Source organism: Dasypus novemcinctus, chromosome 12 (assembly GCF_030445035.2).
Source record: "Dasypus novemcinctus isolate mDasNov1 chromosome 12, mDasNov1.1.hap2, whole genome shotgun sequence".
NCBI classification, from domain to species: domain Eukaryota; kingdom Metazoa; phylum Chordata; class Mammalia; order Cingulata; family Dasypodidae; genus Dasypus; species Dasypus novemcinctus.
The window spans coordinates 35,855,280-35,877,478 of NC_080684.1; the positions used below are offsets into that span (position 1 = coordinate 35,855,280).

At 40.9% G+C, this 22,199-nt stretch overlaps 1 protein-coding gene across 3 annotated transcripts in view; it reads right to left on the minus strand.

Annotated features, from left to right (window-relative positions):
* The window catches only part of DIP2B (disco interacting protein 2 homolog B), a 237,318-nt gene that overhangs the window by 114,550 nt on the left and 100,569 nt on the right, over positions 1-22,199 (minus strand). For all 3 annotated transcript variants that reach the window (XM_004453665.5, XM_004453664.4, XM_023587444.2), the window contains exon 2: positions 16,418-16,489. In XM_004453665.5, the coding sequence (XP_004453722.1) occupies positions 16,418-16,489 (72 nt within the window). The remainder of the gene's footprint in view (positions 1-16,417; positions 16,490-22,199) is intronic.

Sequence of the window (22,199 nt, forward strand, 5' to 3'; positions counted from 1 at the left end):
TGTTAACAGCAATTATCTGTAGGGGATGAAAGTTTGGATGATTTGTACTTTTTCCATAAGTTTTAATGAGTTTCATGTTTTCTACAATTTGAAAAAGTCCTCTCTTTCTGAATATAAAAATAATATATGTTCATCATAGAAGATAAAGAATATATAATTAAGTATAAAGAAGAAAATATTAAATTGCAGTTCCTTAATTTAAAGGTCATGCCACGTGGAAAAGATTATGAAAATAAGTTTAAATAATATTCTGTTTTCAGCTTGTTAGAAAAATTAGGACACTCTGAGGAGGATGTTGTTTTTACAAGTTTTTTATTTAAAAGATTCCCTTTTCAATCTGTTCCAAAATATTGGAAGCTGAACTGTACCAGTTCCGGCCACCCTCCCTTCCAGAACGGGTTTCTGAGGACATATTTTCTTAAATGGAAAAGTAACAGGCCTCTCTACTGAAAACAGGTTTTAGGACCCGTCCTTTTGCATTATTTCAGGAGTCAGTTCTAGACCCTTGCGGCAGTTTGGCCAAAGCCTGTGTGTGTGTGTACCTACGGTTGTTTTTCTGGCAGTGTATGCTGAGCAATATCACTGAGAAGTTATAGCTCACCCAAACCTTTGAGAGAAAGAGAGGGAGGGAGAAGAGGAGAGAGAGATGGAGATGGATGGATAGACACACACAGACTCCATCTTTCCAACCCAGCTCAAGACGGATGGGAGCCACTTTATTCCCATTTACTCCTGGGGTGTTCTCATGTGAGGAAGGATTGTTCTTAGAGACTCAGCCTGATCTTCTGGCAAAGTGATTCTCAACAAATTTTTCATCCCAGAACACCTGAAACAAAGTATTATCCCTAACTAAGAAACTGGCTTAAGGCAATGTGTATCAACGAGATGATGTGTGGGAATATATGAATTAGTGTGGGTGCTTCCCATTTCCTCCTGCCAATCTCATCATTCATGGGCTTTTTCAGACCACGTTAGATCTCCTAGTCAAAGTTTGTTTTTTTTTAAAGGAGATATCAGGGGTTGAACCTGGGACCTCGTACCTGGGAAGCAGGCACTCAAACCACTGAGCTACAGCCACTCCCCCAAAGATTTTGACAGTGGCTATGATGAAGGGGCCCCTAGTTAAGATTTACTGTTTTAGTTCAATTAACGATATTTTCCCACAGAATACAAAAGTATGCAAATGCTTATGCTGTAGCATATATCAAAAGACTAATCCAGGCGGTAGATTTGGCCCAGTGGTTAGGGCGTCCATCTACCACATGGGAGGTCCGTGGTTCAAACCCCAGGCCTCCTTGACCCGTGTGGAGCTGGTCCATGCGCAGTGCTGATGCGCGCAAGGAGTGCACCCCGTAAGGAGAGCCGCCCAGCGCAAAAGAAAGTGCAGCCTGCCCAGGAATGGTGCCGCACACACGGAGAGCTGACACAAGATGATGCAACAAAAAGAAACACAGATTCCCGTGCCGCTGACGACAAAAGAAGCGGACAAAGAAGACGCAGCAAATGGACACAGAGAATAGACAACTGGAAGGGGGAGGAAAGGGAGAGAAATAAATAAATAAATAGATCTTAAAAAAAAAAAAAGACAAATGTAGGCATCAGTGTGTCTTCTTTAAAAAAAAAAAAAGACTACTCCATCTGCGAACTGGCAATAAAGAGCTTCCTGAGAGCATACTGCTAATGCTAACTAGCGGCAGATTCAGGCCTTGAACCCAAGCCAGATTTTTACTGACATCAAATATAACGTTACTTCCAAAACAGGCTTCCTAAAAGATAAAATTAGCAACAATGCAATGAAAAATCAAGAATAACTAGAACAATTTTTAGGTTATTGATTTTTGTACCAAGAGATGGGCATTAGTATTACCTCACAAAGAAAAAGTGTACTTGAGTGGAGAAGACAATGGCCAGAATGCAGAAGGCAAATAAGAGTAATAAGAATGTGGAAAAAATGTGTATAGAACAAATACCTGAGATTTAGAAATAATGCAGAACTACAGTAATAAAGAATGAAATTAGACAAAGAAGTAGACAAAATTTTTCAAATTAAGGGACAATAGCGTGGTTAAAGACAAGATGTACCAGGAGTGAAGAATAAGTATAAAATGCTTGAATGTATACAATGATCATGAAACTGGTATTTTTTGCCTTAATAATCCTGCCTTTTGGAATAAAACTACTGTATTTCAAATAAGATGTGCACAGTTTCACTGCTTGAGTAAAGAAAATTAAAAGCAATGATGAAATTAACCACATGGGTCAACATAATGAGATATTTATTATATGTCATTGAAAATGAAAAATATGTAGACTCTGCAGACACCTGAAAAGGTCTAAGTGAAATAATGGTCACGTGATAAAAGAACATAAAATATTATACACACAATATGATTACTACTCCTGTGTACATAAAAATAATTTATATACAAATTTAAAGATCAGACAGGGCATAAAATCCCATAAGTAGTTGGTATGCGGTAATGATGAGGTACTCTAGTTTTCTTTACCATTTCACTCCTTGGTTTATAAAAAAAAAGTTATGTATAAAACAAAAATAACTTTAAAAGATACTAAATACAGGTAAGTGCTGGAATGGAAGCTGCAAGTTCACCAATTAGTCTTCTTTTAACAACTAAATGCTAGTGTGAGATCCAAAGGAAAAAAACAACTTGCTTAATATTCTACACCAATTGCTTCAGTTCTGGGACTCCTGATCTTTCTCAGTCTGTTATGCTTAGCGTCCACTAGGGGTCACCGTTATGTTTAATAGTGATGACATTATAATGTTTATCAATAAGAAAAACCATAAATTTTTATATCTTCTTCACCACAAAGTATTCCTTTGTAATGATCAACATGTACAAAATTTATTGCTCTTTGACAGAAGGAGACATCAGAGTTTTATATGAGTCTATTGTTTGAATATTATCATAATGATAACCTAGAAAATTAGTCGATATTTACTGGTATGAAAGTACACAAAATTTCCATTCAGGAAGATAGAACAAAGCCAAACGTGGCTTCTAATTTTTAATTCTGCCTATGATTTAGCAGATATTCTCACCTCTAAGATCAAGAGATCAAGTAGGATGTATTCTGAGAACAAAGCAACACAGAACTCAACCTTTTTCAGGGTGAACAGAAGCAGCATGCTCACTGGCCTTGGTGCTAATGTCCAGAGAAGGAATATATTTAAAAAGAGACCACCAATTCACACATATCTTTAAATCGTGATATGTGCTGAGAAGGGAAAAAAAAAAAAACAACTACGACAGGACTCTCTGAACCCATATAATGGGGAATTTTAATTACATTAGTTTCACAGAAAGTCTCTCTTAAAAGGAGACAATGATGTAGGAACTTAGGAAGAGAGAGGGAGAGACACTTTATATAAAAATCATGATGTTTGCAGAAGTCCTGTGAGGGAGAAAGACTTAACTGTTTCTAAGAAAGACTAGTGGGACTAAAGCACAATAAAATAAGACAGAGTGCTAAAAAAAAAAAAAAAAAAAGGCTAGAGAAGAAAAGCCAGGTAAGGTCAATTGTCCAAGGTCACGTGGACAGCCTTTGAAGGATTTAAACAGGAGATAACAGAACAATGATACTAACAGTTCTATGGCTCTTGAAGCTTTCATACACACCAACACATTTGATCTTCACAGTAACACTGCCTGATAGCTCCTATTAATGAAGCAGGATGCCCTTAACAGAGCTGCTTTTCCATAGCGGAAGTGTGCCAGGAATCACTTTGAATCATCACGAGTAGAGCACGACCCCCCATCCCACTCAAGAAGGAAGGGAGCCAGGAGCACCTTGAACCACTTAGGGAATCTTCCCTGGGAGCACTCGAGTCACTGAGGAGAAAGATGGGCAATTAACCTCACAGCCTGGGAAGAACTGAGTGTCTGCAGTCCAGCATGAATGCCTGATTCTTAGGCGGGGGCTCTGGGAAGGAGGGCGGTTGGGGGTTCTGGGCTTGTGAAATGGCAGGCATCTGTGAACAGGTCCTAACCCAGAGCATCGTGGAAATGGCTGTGTGGAACTAAAAGAGCTCAGCACTGAAAGTCCTGCCCTACGAATCTAAGTAGGGTACCTTGGTTGAGCCAAGCACAGCGAGCACCTCCTTCAGAAAGCTTAGGTGTGGGCCAGCATCACCGGCTCCAGGAAGGGGACTGGTTTTCAAACGCAACCCCCTAAGACACTGAGGAGCAGTAGCAGACTTGGGACTCTTACCTTTTGGGTGTGGAAGCCGGCTGCCACCTCTCCTTTCACATTACCTATATCCCTGAGGGTTCTTGAACAAATCAGGAAGAAAGAAAAGCCCCAAAAGAAGATAGTGGATTTCCTTCTGAGAGGCAGGTGGGGTCAGATATGACTGCAAGTGTCACGCAGAGTATACTACACTCCAAACCCAGCAAATAAAAGAGCAGGAGGACAGGAATAAACAATTCCATGTCCTTTCCATTATGCTATTCTTTGGGAAGGAACCTTTACAACAAAATGAGATCGATTTACTGAGGCCCAGTCAAGATGGCAGCGTGATCTTCCATTCCCCCACAGAAGCTTTGAGCAATCAGCAAAACCTGGCAGGAACACTTCTCAGGGCTCCAGAAAACAGTGTTAACAGGGCAAGCGCCAAGTCAAGAAAAAGGCAGTAGGATCTCCTGGCACCCCGGCCAGCCCCTCCCTCACCCCTCACAGGCTCAGCGCAGAGCTGGCCAATGCTCCCAGGGTGAATCCCTGGTCCCAGTTCCAGAGGGAGCAGTATGGCCCTTGTGCACATGCTGGGAGCATGTCAGGCCCATCTGTCCTGTGCTGGCCTGAGGGGACTAGTCATCTTGGAACTTACCCACATGTAGAAGGCACCTCATGCAACTCTCCTACAGAACACTGTGGGAGAGCGTAAGTTATGCTGCCGGGGGAAGGGACTGCTAGCTATAGAACACACAGGTACAGTGCCCAGACCTTGAGGAAACTTGTCTCCTAGGGAAGAGAGAACATTTGTATCCACCTAAGCAAGGAATTCCTGGAGCCACACCCTAGAAAACACCCAGACGACCTGGAGCTATTCTCTAAACTTCCTGTATGCCCTTAAGGAGAGTATTGGCACAGATCAATATGCAAAGACTAGGAATAGTGTTCTCTTTTTTCCCTTCTTCTTCTTTAATTTTTTTGTTAGTCCTGGCCATCAAGGAAAGCTCTGTCATAACATTAGCTGCCTACAAGTTTAAGGAACTCTAGAGTTCTAAATTCCAGAGATATCGCACTGATGTATCAAAATATTCAGGTTTCAAGAAAAGGTTACTGAGGAGTGGATGTAGCTCAAGAGGTAGAACAACTGCTTCCCTTGTATGAGGCCCGGGGTCCAATCCCCCAGTACCTCCTAAAAACAAAACAAACAAAATAACCAACTCTCGTTGGGAAGCGGATGTAGCTCAGTGGTTGAGAGCCTGCTTCCTGTGTACGAAGAGGTCCTGGGTTCAAGCCCCAGTATCTCCTAAAAAAAGGGGGAGAGAGAGAGAGAGAGAGAGAGAGAGAGAGAGAGAGAAAGAAAGAGGAAGTAGTGGCCTAGGCAAAGAAGATTAAAGCATTAGACACTACCAATGAGAAGGACCACGCCTGGACATGCTAGACTTTTTTTTTTAAAAAAAAAGGTTCTAAATATGTTCAAAGAGCTAAAGAAAAACATGGACAAAGACCTAAAAGAAATCAGAAAAACAATTAGTAATACAAAGAGATTATATCAATAGAGAAATGGAAATTATGAAAAGGAAGCAAGCAGAACTGAAGAGCAATGTAACGGAAATTAAAAATTCCCTAGAGATGCTCAACAGCAGATTAGAGCTGGCAGATGAAAGAATCAGTGACCTTGAAGATAAGACAACTGAAATCATCCAATCTGAGGAGCAGAAGGAAGAGAGAATGAAGAGAGGTGAACAGAGCCTGAAGAACCTGCGGGACACACCATCAAGCGTACCACTGTATGTACTGTGGGATCCCAGAAGAAGAAAGAAAGGGGTGGAGAGGATATCCAAAGAAAACTTTCCAAATTTAATGAAAAACATGAATATACATATCCAAGATGCTGAAAGAACTCCAAACAGAATAAATCCAAATAGACCCATGCCTATTATTATCAGCATCTAATAAGGCATTTTGCAATCAGATTGTGTGGCAGTTTGGTATTATTTACAAATTCCAAAAAGAGATATTATGTTTGTGAACTGTTCCTCTGGGGCATGAGACCCTGTGACTATATTAGATTCAGCTGAGATGCCTTTGATTAAATTATGTTAAGATTAGGGCTTTGAGGTGACCATGCCATTAAGTCCCCATCCCCTTTGTGGGCTATACAATCAGGCACTCAATCAAGGAGACACACAGAAGATACACAGAGGAAGAGTGACAGCTCCATAGACATGGCAGAGGCCCTGGGAAGCGAGATGAGCCATTCGCCTGAAAGTTTACAGTTGACCTTGTGAAGACACCAGAGCAGCTGAGCCCGGAAAGAAATGAACCCTGGGAAGTGAAACAGGCCCTCCAGCCTACAGCCAAGATTGGAAGAGGATGGACCCATGGAGCCTTAAGAAAGAGAGAGGAAAGCTCAACCCTCATAGATCTCACCCATTGGAGCCTTAGGAGAAAGAAGGGCGGAGATACCAGGCCTGCCATCTTATTTCAACACGTGGCAACAAATTTTGGTGAGGAAGTATGTCTTAAGGTACCCTGAGTTGGACTCTTCAGGGCCTTGTACGTGTAAGCTTTTACCCCAAAGAAATGCCCTGTATAAATGCCAACAGATTTCTGGTACTTTGCATCAGCATCCCTTTTGGCTGACTAATATAGGGAATTCTGAAAGCTGCAACAGAGAAGCAACATGTCACATACAAGGGAGCCTCAATAAGATTAGGTGGCAATTTCTCATCAGAAACCATGGAGGCAAGAAGGCAGTAGGATGGCATAAAGTACTGGAAGCAAAAATTTGCCAACCAAGAATTCTATATCAGGTAAAGTTGTCTCTCAAAAATGAGGGAAATATTAAGACATTCCCAGACAAACAAAAGCTGAGGGAGTCCATCACCACTAGACTGGCTCTACAAGAGATGCTAAAGGAAGTTCTGCAGATTGAAAGGAAAGGATACCATACCACAGATCAAAGCTACATGAAAAAATAAAGATCTCTGGTGAAGGCAACAACATGTGTGAATACAAACACCAGTACAGGAAGCAGATGTGTCTCAACTGATAGGGCGTATGCCTGCCATATGGGAGGTCCAGGGTTGGATGCCCAGGGCCTCCTGACCTCTGGTGAGCTGGTCCACATGCAGAGGTGCCACATGCAAGGAGTTCTGTGCCCCACATGGGGGCGCCCCATGAGCAAAGAGTATGTATGCCCTGCAAGGAGAGCTGCCCTGCATGAAAAAAGCGCAGCCTGCCCAGGAGTGGCGCCCCACACATGGAGAGCTGACACAGCAAGATGACGCAACAAAAAAGAGATGCAGTTTTCCAGTGTTGCTGAGGGTGCAAGCAGACATAGAAGAACACACAGAGTGCAGATGGGGCGGGGGAGGGGGGCGGCAAAATAAGTTTTAAAAAATAAATCTTAGAAACAAAAAAACAAAAAAAAAAGTTATTAAAAACAAACACCAGTACTATTGAATTTTTGGTTTATAATTCCACTTTTTACTTCCTATAGGATCTAAAAGGCTAATGCATAAAATGTAATGATTCATCAATGATTTCGGACTCAAAATGTATATTGTGACAAGAAGAACATAAAAGTTAAGGGACAGAACAGTAGAGGAACATAGTTTGTGAATACTGAAGTTATTTGGTATCGAAGCAAACGAGACTGTTAGAGATTTAGGGTGCTAAATTTAAACCCCATGGTAACTACAAATAAAATACTGGAGAACATACAGGCTCAAAGAGACAGAAATAAAGAGTACAAGTGCCAGGGGCAGGAAGTGATGACGGGGAATCCAGAGCTAATGTATAATGGGTACAGAGTTTCTGTTTGGGTAAGATAGGAAAGTTTTAGTGATGGAACCACAATATTTGAATGTGATTAATCCTACTGAATGAAAAGTAGGGAGAGGTTGAGGCAGGAAAGTTTATATTGTATGTACCCCCAATCTTCAAATAAGGAACTACCAAGGAGACAATGACCATTAAATACAATACACAATCCCAAATAGGATCTAGCAAGGAGGAGAAATGTCTCTCAGGGACATTACTGGGACAAATGAAAAAAACTGGAATACAGACCTTAAGGTTTATATCAATGTTAAATTGCTTGAACCTGATAACTGCATTTAAGGTGGTTACAAAAGTGAATACCAGGAAGCGGCTGTGGCTCAATCAGTTGGGCTTCCGTCTAGCACATGGGAGGCCCTGGGTTCGCGGCCTGGGGCCTCCTTGTGAGGACAGGTTCTTCCGCATACCACGGAGCGCCAGCCAGCCCGCAGACGCCACGGAGTGTTGCCCGGCCTGCAAGCGCTGCAGAGAGCCGACTCAGCAAGGTAACGTGACAAAAAAAAAGGGAGACAAGAAAAACAACAACAACACACACACAGAAGAGCATGCAGCGAATGGACACAGAGAGCAGACAGCAAGCAAGCCACAAGAGGGAAGGGGAAATAATAATAGTAATAAAAAGTGAATACCTCTGTTCTGAGGAAATGTACATGGCAATATTAAGTGCTCAAGGAGCATGATACATACAACCTGCACTCAAGTGTTCAGAAAATGGTTCAAATGATGGAAAAATAGATGGATATATAGAATGATATGATAAATGTAACAAAAAGTTAAAGTTAGTGGATCTGGATATCTGGTGTGGGGTGGGGGTATGTTGGAATTTTCTGTACAGGATTTGCATTATTTTGTAACTGTTCTGTAAGTCTGAATATATTTCAAATAAAAGGTTTTTTTTTATTTAAAAAAAAAAAATTTATTGAGGATGGAAACAAGTAGCCAGGATTGATCTACGAGAAAAGATCACTCTCCAACCTTTTGAGTAATCTGCTTTCATTACTTGACAGTTTCACCTTTAAAGATGTGCACTAAAGAAAATATATTAATGCTGGAAATCCTAAATGCTGTTTCATTTCAGTTCCACCAACTTTTATAGAACATTTACTATAGGCCAAGAACTGTACAAGAAACTGGGGTCATGAAGAATAACACAATAGGAAAAAACATTCCCGACTTTAAAGACCACTGTCTAGAAGGGGAATAAAATACAAAAAGAAACCGTAATTTATAAGGCAGCCGGAGAGAGCTTTATAAAATGCATCTCAGATAATGGCAGCGGGTTGATTTCTGATAAAGGTTGGTCGTGGAAGGCCTCGCTGTGGCAGTCACTTTTGAGCAAATACCCAAGTAGAGTGAGGGAGCAAGCCAAATGGGTCTCGGGCAGGAAGGGCTCCCGGCAGAGGCGGCAGGTTCAGGAAGGCAGGTCCTTGTGGGCCTGGACCAATGCTGCTCCCTAAGCATCTGAACAGTACGGAACGCACTGGGCATTTAGTAAATAGGTGTTGCCCTTGTTCTGTCAGTAACCACCGTACCTTTAGAATAAACTCCCTTTTTCTATCAAAGCTAGCTGGAATCGTTAGTTACTTTCATCCAGAGTGTCTTAATTTAAAGATTAGACCACAGGATCAGCACAGGAAAGGCGCCTTCCTATAAAGAGGCTTTCCGTTTTTCTGCAACAAGAGCGGCCAGGAAGTGATCAATTTACAGGGGAGTTCGAACACGTGTGGTGTGGAAGTTCAGTTCTTTGGGTCATGCTAAGAGAGAGAATTAATTTCCAGGCCCCTATATCCTAGAAGCCTGCCAATTAAGGTATGTGGGAAGCTTTATACCTGGGCCTTAATAACTTCTAACTCCTGAAAGAGGGTCTGTTGGTCAATCCTTTCAATGAACATTTGGCTCAGAGTGAGAATGACAGGAGCGATGTGCAGGCGCTGCACATTAAAAAAAAAAATGCAAATACTTTATTTTTAAAGAAGCTTTAGATTACATAAACAGTACATTGAAAATATAGGGGATTCCCATATAACCCACACTCTCTCCCTCCCCCATTTTTCCCCATTAGCAACATCTTTCATTAGCTATTACAATTGATGAACACATGTTGAAGCTTGGCTACTCACCATGGTCTGTAGTTTACATTACAGTTTACACTTTGCACTGCACACATTTTATAGATTTTGACAGTATATAATAGCCTGTATCTGTCGTTGCAACGTCATGCAGAACAATTCCAATGTTCGAAAAATGCCTCATGTTATACCTTTTCTTCCCTCTCCCTCCCCTCAGAACCTCTGGTGGCCACTGCCTTCACAGCAATGTTACAAGTTCTCTGCATCTGCTGTACTCTTACTTCTCCCATACCTCCCAATACAGTGGGAACATCTTGAGGTTCTGAGTATGATTTTAATCTTTATAAAGATAAGTATTTTTTCATACATTACAGCCCTTAAATACCAGATGAAGTTTGTTTTTTGTTTAACTAAAGAAACAATGACCAGTTTCAAAGATGGGAGATTTAAGTCATTTTCAAGAGAATTTTTGCCATAAACAATATGACTTTAGAACCTAATCTCTGAGAAAGTACTGAATTAAGCTATGCTTAGTATTAACCAAAACTGACCTTACTCAATTTCTACTAATTTATAAGTATTTTCTTCAACTTTGGGTTATCTTCCATATTTCCCCATTCTCCTTGTTACATTGTGATTTTTTTTCTGAAACCATATTTTGAAAACTTATGTCACATTTGAGAAAAGAAACCTAACATACATATACAACCCAAAGATAAATCCAAATCAATTACATGCAGAAAATCATTCACTGAATTTTTATAAAATCTAAATATGTAGATAAACATTAAGAATATAGTATTCTGATTAAGATTTTTTTTTTGTAATAAAGATAAACATACTAATGTTGACAATCAGCAACTTTGATAAAGTGATAAAATGTGGGCAGGTATCATATCCAGAACACAATATTTACCTTAGACACCATTTACTGATAGGATGGATAAAAGAAATGATTGTTAACCTATTTCTTAATTTTCAGAGCACAAACACATAGTTGTTCTAGGTACACAATATTACAGCATTAATTTTTTCATTTCAAGAGAGATTAGTAGATAATATTATTTCTATACCATACATTCAAGTAGCCACCTTCACAATGAAGCATCTAGCAACTAGAATGAATGAAATCTAGCAAGGCAATACAAAGAATTTAGAAGAAGCTGAATCCCTCTAGAAGTAAGAAATAGGAGCTCTTTCCAGAAATCTTAAATTTTCATTTCATTTAATTCTGGATCAAACTTAAATATAATTTATTAAAATTTAAATTTGCACTCAAATGTCTTAAAAAATTTCAAACTAAATGTCTTCATCAAAATATACAAAAGTATATGGGAGGGAAGCAGACATGGCTCAAGCAATTGAGCTCCTGCCTACCACATGGGAGGTCCCAGGTTTGGTTCCTGGTGCTTCCTAAAGTAGACAAGCAAGACAGCAAGCTGATGCAATGGGCAGGCATGGCAAGCTGATGCAACAAGAGACACAAGGAGGAAAACATAATGAGACACACAACAGACGGAGTGGAAGTGGCTCAAAAGATTGGGTGCCTCCCTCCCGCATCAGAGGTCCTGGGTTCAGTCCCCAGTGCTTCCTAGAAAAACAAGGAAGATGAACAGACACAGCAGGTGCAAATGCCAAGGGGGTGAGGAGAAATAAATAAATAAAATAAATCTTTAAAAAACCTAAAAAGACATATGGAATAAATATGCCAAGGGGGTAATACCTTCTTTTACTATAGACTCTATATAGTATAGATTCTATCCTATTACTTCCTTATTGGAAAACACATATATTAAAGAACAAAGGTGGGCAAAGAAAGTGAAACACTGACTGAGAGAATTTATACTATCAGACCCTTACTAGAGTATGTAACTACTAGTGGATGTATTTTAGGAAGAAAGGAATTGAACTCACAGGAAGACATGAAATGTAAGAAGGAAGAGTGAACAAAGAAATGGACATTAAGTACTGTTAAATGCATAGTAACAGCAATAATTGATAATTGGGGCTATATAAACAAGGTAGTACTAAAATATAAGATAGGGAGTGGTGGTGATCAATGTTAAAGCATTCTAAGGTCTTTGGGTTATTTGGGAGTAAAAGTAAGATGCCTAATAATTTCCAAGTTTTTTGAAAGGCCTTAGGATAAAAAACACTGTCAGGACAAAGACAATTATTCATAATAAAAGAAACAATTCACAAAAAAGATACAGTAATCTAATTTGTGCGTATCAAGGAACATAGCCTTAAAACATATAAGGAAAAAATTGACAGAATGCTGAGGAAAGTCAACAAATCCACTGTCATAATACAAGGTTTTTCAATACTCTTCTATTAGAATTGGTAGAATCATCACTCAACAATTCCAGGCTCAAATAGAAGAGTTACAGTAGGCTATAAAGCATGTCTTAACCATATACCAAAGACTCTGTTTTATATGGGCATGCGGTCTACCATAGTGAAATTAAGAAACACTTAATTAGCAAAGAATATAGAAAATCTAAGCACCCAACTCAGGAAATTGAGTAAAATTACCCAAAAAAGTAAATGAAAAAGAGTATAAGAAAAGAAATAATATAGGAGCAGAAAACAATAGTCAACAAAACCAAATGTTTGTTCGCTGAAAAGACAAACGTGGAGGAAGACTGATCAATTAAAAAAAAAAAAAAGAAGAGATACTAGTAAACAATATAAACAAAGCAAATATTTAAAAATAAAGAGAACATTGTAGGAAGCAGATGTGGCTCAAGTGATAAGGCCTCTGCCCACCATATGGGAGGACCTGGTTCGATCCCTGGGGCCTCCTGGTGAAAAAGAAGAAGAGAAAGCGTGCCTGTGTGGTGAGCCAGTGCCCGTGTGGGTGCCTGTGCGGCAAGTCAAGTGCCCACACGGTGAGCTGAGTGCCCGTGTGGTGAGCCGAGTGCCCACATGAGGGCCTGCGTGGCGAGCTGTGTGCCCACGCAAGTGCCCACGTGGCAAGCCGAGTGCTGTGTGAGTGCTCACGCGGTGAGTCAGCGCCCACGCAAGCGAGTCACGCAGCAATATGATGACGCAATGAGAGAGAGATCAAGGGGAGAGCCAAGGTAAAGCGCAGCAGAGACCAGGAACTGAGGTGGTACAACTGACAGGGAACTTCTCTCCACATCAGAGGTCCCCAGGATCAAATCCCGGTGAATTCTAGAGGAGAAAGATAAGAAGAGAAGACAAAAAGAGAAATAGATACAGAAGACCACACAGTGAATGGACACAGACAGCAAAAACAGCAGTGTGGGGAGGGGGAGGGGAAAAGAGGATGGATGGATGGATGGATGGATGGATGGATGGATGGATATATACATTAATTTTTTTAAAAAAGCAGGAACATTGTGTATAACTTGAAAACGTCTACAAAATAGACAGTTTCCTGGAAAATTTAAACTTAGCAAAACTGGCTCAAGAAGAGAGAGAGAAGTGAAAGGACCTGGAGAAAGACAAGATATGGGGAATGAAGGAAAAGGGGATGTCGAGGACAACTTCTAAGTCTCTAACTCATTGGGCTTATGGATGCGAGTTATATTTACCCAGAAGAGGAAAACGAGAAGAGAAGCAGAGGAGAATGTTGGATGTAGTTGCGTTTTCTGTTGGTTTGTTTTTTATTTTTTATTGTGTGTATGCACACAGGGGCAGGGGAGCGATGGTGGGAGGAGTAGGAGTGATGTGCAGAAGTCATAATTTCAACTTTAGGCATGCTGAACTAGAGATGCCTTTAAGGTATGTAAGCAGAGCTCTTAAATGAGCAGGTGGATCTAAGGATCCGCAGTTCAGGAGAGATCTGGGTTGAGGATACATATTTGGGAGTTATCTGCATTTAAAATGATAATTAAAGACAGATATGACTGAAATAACCTAGGGAGACAGGACACTGGCCCTCAAGGTGCGGTCCCTGGACCAGCAACTTCAGCTTTACCTGGGAGCTGAACAGTCCCCAGATCCCACCCTGGGCCCAGCAGCGTGTACTAACATGCCCCTCCAGTGATTCTGATACAGGCTCAAATTCGACAAATATTGACACGGAGTGAGAAGTCAAGAGGGCATGGGACCTTGCCTTAATATCTCCAACTTTTAACAGAAGAGGGTGGGCATGATTAAGAGCGGCAACAAAAGAGGAGGAAGAAAATGAGGAGAGGGCTTCCGGAAGGAAAGTGCTGGACACTCCTGAGACATCAATAGCCACAGGAGGGACTAGAACGGGTTGAGAAGTGAGCGAGAGTTGAGGAAATAGAGAGAGCAAGTATAGGCAGATCTTCTGAGCAGTGTGATTATAAAAGAGAGGTAGAAAGGGTGGGGATGGAGGTGGCTGACAAGTAAATGGAGCGGTTTGTTTGTTTTGCTTTTGTTTTTCAAATAGGACAGCACGGAGCAGGATCAACTGCTAAGGGGAAGGATCTGGTTCAGAGGAGAGGGACTACACAGTAAGACAAGGAACTGATGGTGGTAGTGGCATACCGAGGGGGCAGTGGAGCTGTATGTCTCAGCAGGAAGAGTATTTTATTGCTGACAGTGTTTGGAATTGCTGCTCGCGATGATAATAAAAAGCAAACCATTCCCACTGCCCTGCCTGTGTGCCACTATATATGACAGCATAAAGGTTCTGAAGGGGAGGTGAGATGTCCTTAAGACAGGTGAGATGTCCTTTAACCTGAGAGGAGGCAAACATGGACGGGCACAGAGGAACTTGAAGGAACTGCCATTAAATGGCTTCTACTTGCCCCGTGAAATAGCCTCCCTATTGTGAGATGGAGATATTGCATTCTTTTGGCCCCCTGCTATTAAATGTCTGATTTGTCAACTGCATACTTACTAAGCAACCGTCTACTTACAATTTGGCTCCCCATGTAGGCCTGCCCAACGGACAAGAATGTGCTGATCACACAGACTTAAGACTGTCTTGGGGACTTCTCATAATAGTAAATTAACACACTCAGTTTTTTTTTTAACATACTTTGGTTCCTAAGTAGGCTGATAACAGATAAAAGGCAGAGCCTGACAACATATAACACAGATCATGATCCTTTGTTCAGTTAAATTTCTTACTGTGTTATTTTCTCAGGATCTCATGCTTCAGCATAACACGACTAAAGTAAATTTTTGGACCTTCAGAGGTATGGGCTAGAGCCACAATTAAGCAGTCGCTCTGTCATGACTTGCTCAGCAAACGCTGGCTTTTCAAAATTAGTTGTCTTTGGCCCAATTTCTACCTTTTCTCTCTCAATTCTTTTCCACATCCATCTGTTAGTTAAGATATTTTAAAATGGCTATCACTGCATTGGCCTACATTTTTGTTGTTGTTTGTTTGTTTTGTAGGGAAGAATTCCTAAGAATAATTTAGGAAATAAACCAAGGTCCTCAGTGAAATATTCTGGTATACCACCATTATCATTTATGTATTCTATCATTCATTCAACAAATATTTACAGACTATATGCCATGTGTAAAGCTTAATATTAGAACTGTGGGGTATACAAAGTCCTTGTGGTATTTATAATCCAGGAATAAAACCTATAAGCTCCACAAAGGATAGGCTTGTGGAGACAGACTTTGTTTGCAGGGGGGAAATCAGAGATTAGGAAAAATTCCTTCTAGTAAAGGTAATCAAAGAAGAAACAGACTATCAAAGGAAATCCTGGAATCTGAGTAACTTTGAAAATATGATGACTTAGAGATAGCCTGGCCTAGAAGCAAAGGCTGCAGCAACTTCTTTGGAATCAAGCAATAAAGTGACTCAGGACTTGCTGATATAAAATAGCATGCCAGTCTCTTATAGAAGGAATAAGTCAGGCTATGAATAAATAAATTTAGAAGTTTATTTAGTAGGATTCTCACCCTAAATCCTCAAGTACCGCAATCTATGAGTTGCCTTGCAATTCTGAATCTGTCCTTCCTCCTAATCTTTGCTCCCGTGCTCCTCTCCATCACAGTCCATGCTCAGGCATAAAAAAAAAGAGGCAGTTTTTCCATGGCCTCGCATTTTCTGCCCTTAAATCATCTTGGTGTATGCACAGCCTTTCACATACCATCACCCCAAATCTACCATACATGATTTAATGATTTGGGTATTTTTTAAGTGCCTTGCCCACAGCAGAGGCACAATTCAGATTCATTCATTCCCTCCTTTTTTTTCCTTCCGTTTTTCTCCCCGCCCGCCCCCCCCCCTCCCCCCGACGTGAAAAGAGGAAAACACAGGCGCAAACAAAAGATAGATCTCTTGTAAGGTAGAATCTCTCTGGTGTAAAAAAGTACTGAAAAAGCTAAAACCATTTCTCGTTGCCTACCTTGTATCTGCGGGATGTAAGGAGAAAGGAGTTTGGACCTTTTCTTTTCATATCCCTTCTGTGTGATGTCCCCTAAAACGGCAAGAAACAGAAATTGGTTATGCATTACTCTTACTCTGGGGTCATCTACTGTAAAAATAAAATTAATTACAAAGCATTCAGAACGACCACACATAAAGTGGGCAGGGGGGGGGGGGAATATATGCACGAATCTTTGCCAAGGAATTTGCTATATGTGATTTCCTATTGGCTTGGAGCTGACTTCTTGTGGAAAATTGTAGAGCTTGTCTCTGTACTAACTAATCTAGCATAGCAATATACTGCATACCATGACAAAAAATTTCCCAACTTCCTAGCCACTCCTAGTCATTTTTTTGGCATTTAAGATGTCCCAAACTGAAACACTAAAAGGCTGGTAGACAGTGATATTCTCTCCAAAGTTTCAGCTTGACCATGAGTACAACTGACTTGGAGGTCAATTATACTGCTAAATAAAACCACATAAAATTAAAAATCTAGTAAAGAAGAGAAGTTTCAGGCACTAGGACTGGATATTTCAAAGGCCCTTCTGTAACCTAACGCTTATGCTGGAACTTGCAGCCAGAATTCCCATATCCTCTCCACTAGGTTCACTGGTTTGTATTATTTCCATACATATTTTGTCTTTTCTACAAGGTTAATCAAAAGTACACGCCAAAAATACTAGATAGAGAAACTGAGTGGGAAGTGGTGAGAAATGGGCTAGGTTCTAAATGAAAAGGTAGCAAATGGATGAGCAGAAAGCAGGATTAAAAAGAAAAGAAAATGCAGAGGAACAAGAGCACGTTCAAGGGAGAATGAGGACTTCAAAGCTGGGGGAATAAGTTATGTGGTGAGGTAACATGGTAGAGCACTGTTTACCAAAAAAAAAAAAAATTATTAGAGAAACTCTTTACTTAAATTGAAGCCTTACATAATATCCAATGCATAAAACAGAAGGGAAAAAAAGTCAAAATTTAATTTAAAAACTTACAAAGTTCAAATTTTTAAACATTTACTTATTAAAGAAGCACTTAATAATATATTGATGAACAAAGAAATTTGAAATTAAGGGGGAAGGTCTGTGAGTTGCTTGTTAGCCTTACATCCAACTGATCGTATTTGGGCTGGAAAGGTTAGCAAGGCTCACTAAAGGCCTTCAGCGGAGAAGTAACACTCGCAGATCTGCACTGCAGCAAGTTCACTTTTCCTGAGTAAAACGCTTATAAGGACCAAGACTAGAAGCCAGAGAAACTAGCTGTTTCCCCAGTGCTACTGCAGGGATTTGGGCAAGAGCTGGTAGTGGCCTGAATTAAAGACTTGGGGGGGGGAGGGGGAGCACGTTGAAAAAGAACTAAATGAATAGAGACCAGGGAGGGAGGAAGACTGGGTAGGATTTGCTGACTGGTTGGACGTGGCGTGGAGAAAAAGGATTCTGATTTGAACAACCAGGTGGGTGGTTGTGGCAATCTTTGCCAGAAAAACCTAACGAGAGGTGCATATTTGGTGCGAGTGAAGAAGAGATGAGATTAGTACCTCATCAAAAGTTGGACAGGGGGAAACGGACTTTGGCCCAGTGGTTAGGGCGTCCGTCTACCATATGGGAGGTCCGCGGTTCAAACCCCGGGCCTCCTTGACCCGTGTGGAGCTGGCCATGTGCAGCGCTGATGCGCGCAAGGAGTGCCGTGCCACGCAAGGGTGTCCCCCGCGTGGGGGAGCCCCACGCGCAAGGAGTGCGCCCGTGAGGAGAGTCGCCCAGCGTGAAAAGAAAGAGCAGCCTGCCCAGGAATGGCGCCGCACACACTTCCCGTGCCGCTGACGACAACAGAAGCGGACAAAGAAACAAGACGCAGCAAATAGACACCAAGAACAGACAACCAGGGGAGGGGGGTAGTTAAATAAATAAATAAATCTTTAAAATAAAAAAAAAAAAAAAGTTGGACAGGGATCCAGAACTCAGGAAAGAGATAAAGATTTGGTATTATGGATAAAAAAATAAACTGACACAATCTTTCTGGAGTAATGTGTCCATTTCTATCCAAATTTTGATTCGGCAATTTGCACGTCCAAGAATTTATTCCATGACAGTATTTGCACAGGTGCACAAAAATCAGTATAAGGATATTCTCTGCCCTATTCTTTGTAGTGAAAAAATCAGAGGCAATCTAAATGATTCCATTATAAGCCATCTATATTAGTGGCATCCAACCTGGGGCCATTTTGCCCTCCAAGGGACATTTGGCAATGTCTGGAGACATTTCTGGTTGTCACACTGCAGGAGGAGGTGCTGCTAGCATCTAGGGAACAGAGGTCAGGGACGCTGCTCAACACCCTGCAATGCACAGGACAGCCCCCCAGCAGAGAATTATCCAGCCCAAAATGTCAATAGTCCTGAGTCTGAGAAACCCTGACCAATATAATGGAATAATACGCAGCTATTCCAAATACACTGGCACAGGGAGATGTCTATAATATGTAAGTGTAAAAGGCAAGCTGTCAAACAGTCGGTATAATGTGATATATATTTGTAAAAAATAATGTTTGTGTTCATGTATGTGCATATGTATACATGTATAATATACGTGTGTTTATATACATACATATAAACTCTAGAAGGATATATAGCAAGTAAATGTTTTTCCTTGGAGGATGGGATTATGGATGATTTTTATTTTATTTATGCACTTTTAACAGTTTGGTTTAAGAAAAAACTATGCATAATCTCAAAAATGATTTTTTCATTAAGAATGAATGTATTTCTTCTTCTGTAGATGTATACTGCTAACATAAGATGGTCACGATATATAACAGTAAAAGAAAAAGCAAGATACAAAAGAGTTTACAGAGTATAACTTGATTTTTGGAATAACAATATTTTACACACACGTGTACACACAGAAAAAAATCTGGGTGTTCCTATGCCAAACTAGTAACAGCAGTTATATATGGCTTACAAGATAATGGACTGTTTTAAGCTCCCCTCTTCCTGCTTTTTGCTTGCCTATATTTTCTAATTTTCCTATAATGAACGTATATATTTTTCAAGAACCTATTATGTTAAAACTTCGATCATGACTACTCATAGGACTATACAAATTTAATCACAAATGGCCCTTCATCTCTATTTCGCTATTGACACAGAGAAGCCTACAGTGTGTTTTTTGAAATAAAAACCAAACCTTTTCAAACTAGGAAACTCAGGAGTCTAGGTAAGCTCAACCAATACGCACAACTAAGACAGTAGAACAGCCAAGGAAACTGAAAACAGGAAGTTAAGTATTGTATTACCGAAGAAATAATGGAGCATTCTCTTTTTCCATTCCCCACTCACCAGGTGCCCCATCTCGTCCACACACCTACACAACCCCACTCCCTCCCCGAAAGGCACAAAGACCACTTCTTCTTGCAGCTTTCAAAGGGCTTAGAGTCTCCAACATTCACTGTTAGTAAATGATCACGGGACAAACTGTTAGACATTCTGGACACTAATCGAAAACCATCTCAGGTTTTGAAAGACATCTACTTAAGAAAGCCTACTTCAGTCATGCCAATTAGACAGATCTATAAATAATCAAAGAAACTGAAGAGACATAGGAGAAACTGAATTGCAATGAGAAGGTGAGGACTTTGTGGACCATTCAATAACTTAAGCGCGGCCTTCTCTTCTCTGATTACAAGATCCTGTTCAAAAGTCACCTCCTCTGTGATGACTTGCCACATTTGTTAGTCACTTCCTCTGTGTTCCTACAACTCCACACACATTTCTGATTACACTTAGCACAGCACTGATAATTTAATTATTTGTTTACACCGCTGTCTCCCGACTAGACTGTGCATTTGCAGGCAGGGACTGTCTTGTCTCTGTAACCCACCCACAGCCTGGCACAAAAGGCACTGGAGGCATTGTGAGGACAATAAATCAAAGAGACATGTATTTGAGTGAAAAACTAGCAACTGTAGAAAAAGAGGTTGTCAGCAGCAGTGGAAAGGGCCAGGGAGAATTTAGTGAACCAGAATTTACTGACACTTGACAGCTAGACTTCAAAGGTGGTGATAAAGGCACACTGCTTGAAGAGAGGAACGGTATATAAATCATAGAGCACAGAAAGCCAAAGGGGCTCCATGCCAGATATATATGTATCCCTCAGCCAGAGACCAAGGTGGACAGGAGGGCAGGGAGAATGTGTTACTCCACATTTCTGTAATTGTCCACCCACGGTCTGTGCCCTTAAAACATTCTCACCACCTATGGTTAAGCAGTTTTTGCTGCACCCAAACCATGTTCCCCAAACTTGCTCAATTTTTAAGAATCACCTGAGAAACTTGTAAAAATACACTCAGGCCCCTCCCATGGAGATTCTGATTCACTAGGTCTGGATTAAGACTCGGGTATCTGTATTTTTAGCAAGCACCTCCCAATGAGTCTTAAATATCAGGCAAGTTTGGAAATTGCGGCACTGAAAAACCACGTCTGAAATGTGCTGGATGGTTCTGCTGACTTAACGTGAGAGGGTACAAGAGAGTAGGGGGAGAATGCTGTCTCGGTTTAGGTCTCAAGGGAGAGCACCGAACCTCCAGAGCTCACAGACGCTAAGTCACACCACAGGCCAGCTTACTCAGAACTGGTTTTTGCCATCTGGCATATGAAACAAAAAGGAGTGCCATAACCATACCTGTATAAAATTTGCATTAAAATGGCATAGGTCTAAGTTAAACCTGTTGTTCAAGTTTTCTGGGAATTAAACAAATAAAGGGCGGATAAGCCTTCCCCACCCACTAAAGTAATATATTTCTCCACCCATGTGTACATTCAGAAGAGTAGCCGTTTCCAGGGGTCTGCAGTAATTGGCCTAGCCTTGTAAGATACTGGCCCAAACGACCAGGAGACAAGCCCTGAGCAGCCTGGGGCCCACATGGCCTGGAACTGTCTAGTTGTACCAGCACTACCAAAATCTTGACTAGTCAATACCACGCAAAGGAAAGATGCACATGCAGGATGGAGAGGAAGAGAGATATGTCCCCAACTTCTCTCTCTACCTGGGATCAGTGAAAGCAGCTTGGCACAGGGAGCCTACAAATCATCTTCAAGCAGATTGACAGAGAACAAGAAGGAGACAGGAGAGAGAAACAAAGAATGTCCAACCTATCTTAAAGGCCAAAAGATGACGGGGAGATAGTCAGCCATTCAAGTAATTTACACGGATGAGGCAGTCCTGTGCTGTGGTTGTTTGAGCTAGACAGAACCACATTTGCAGCCCAGCCTTACCACTTCCTGGCCATACAACTCTAGACAAGTTTTACTTAAACTCTTGATAAGTCTCAGTTTCCATGTCTGTGAAATGGGGAAGAATAATATTTAGCTTGCAGGGTTTTTACTGTGGTTAAAATATTTAGTATGGGGTCTAGGCTATAGCAAGTACCATTATCAACAAACATTTACTACAAGCCTACTGTGGGCCAGGCAGGGTAAGCACAGGCAACAATTCTGGGAAGAAGACAGATGCAAACAACATTACAATAGTCCACAATTAAGTGTCATGAGAAAGATGTGCCCCAAATGCAACGTGAAGCACAGAGGGAAGCACCATTATCACTGTCTGAGGGAGGAGAGGGAACACTTTATGGAGTGGGTAAATATGATATAAATATGAAAAAATTTATATATATACCCCCCCACACACACACATATATATATACTCACATATACACACACACACACACACACACACATATACATAAAACATAAACTCCTAATGATGGGTGC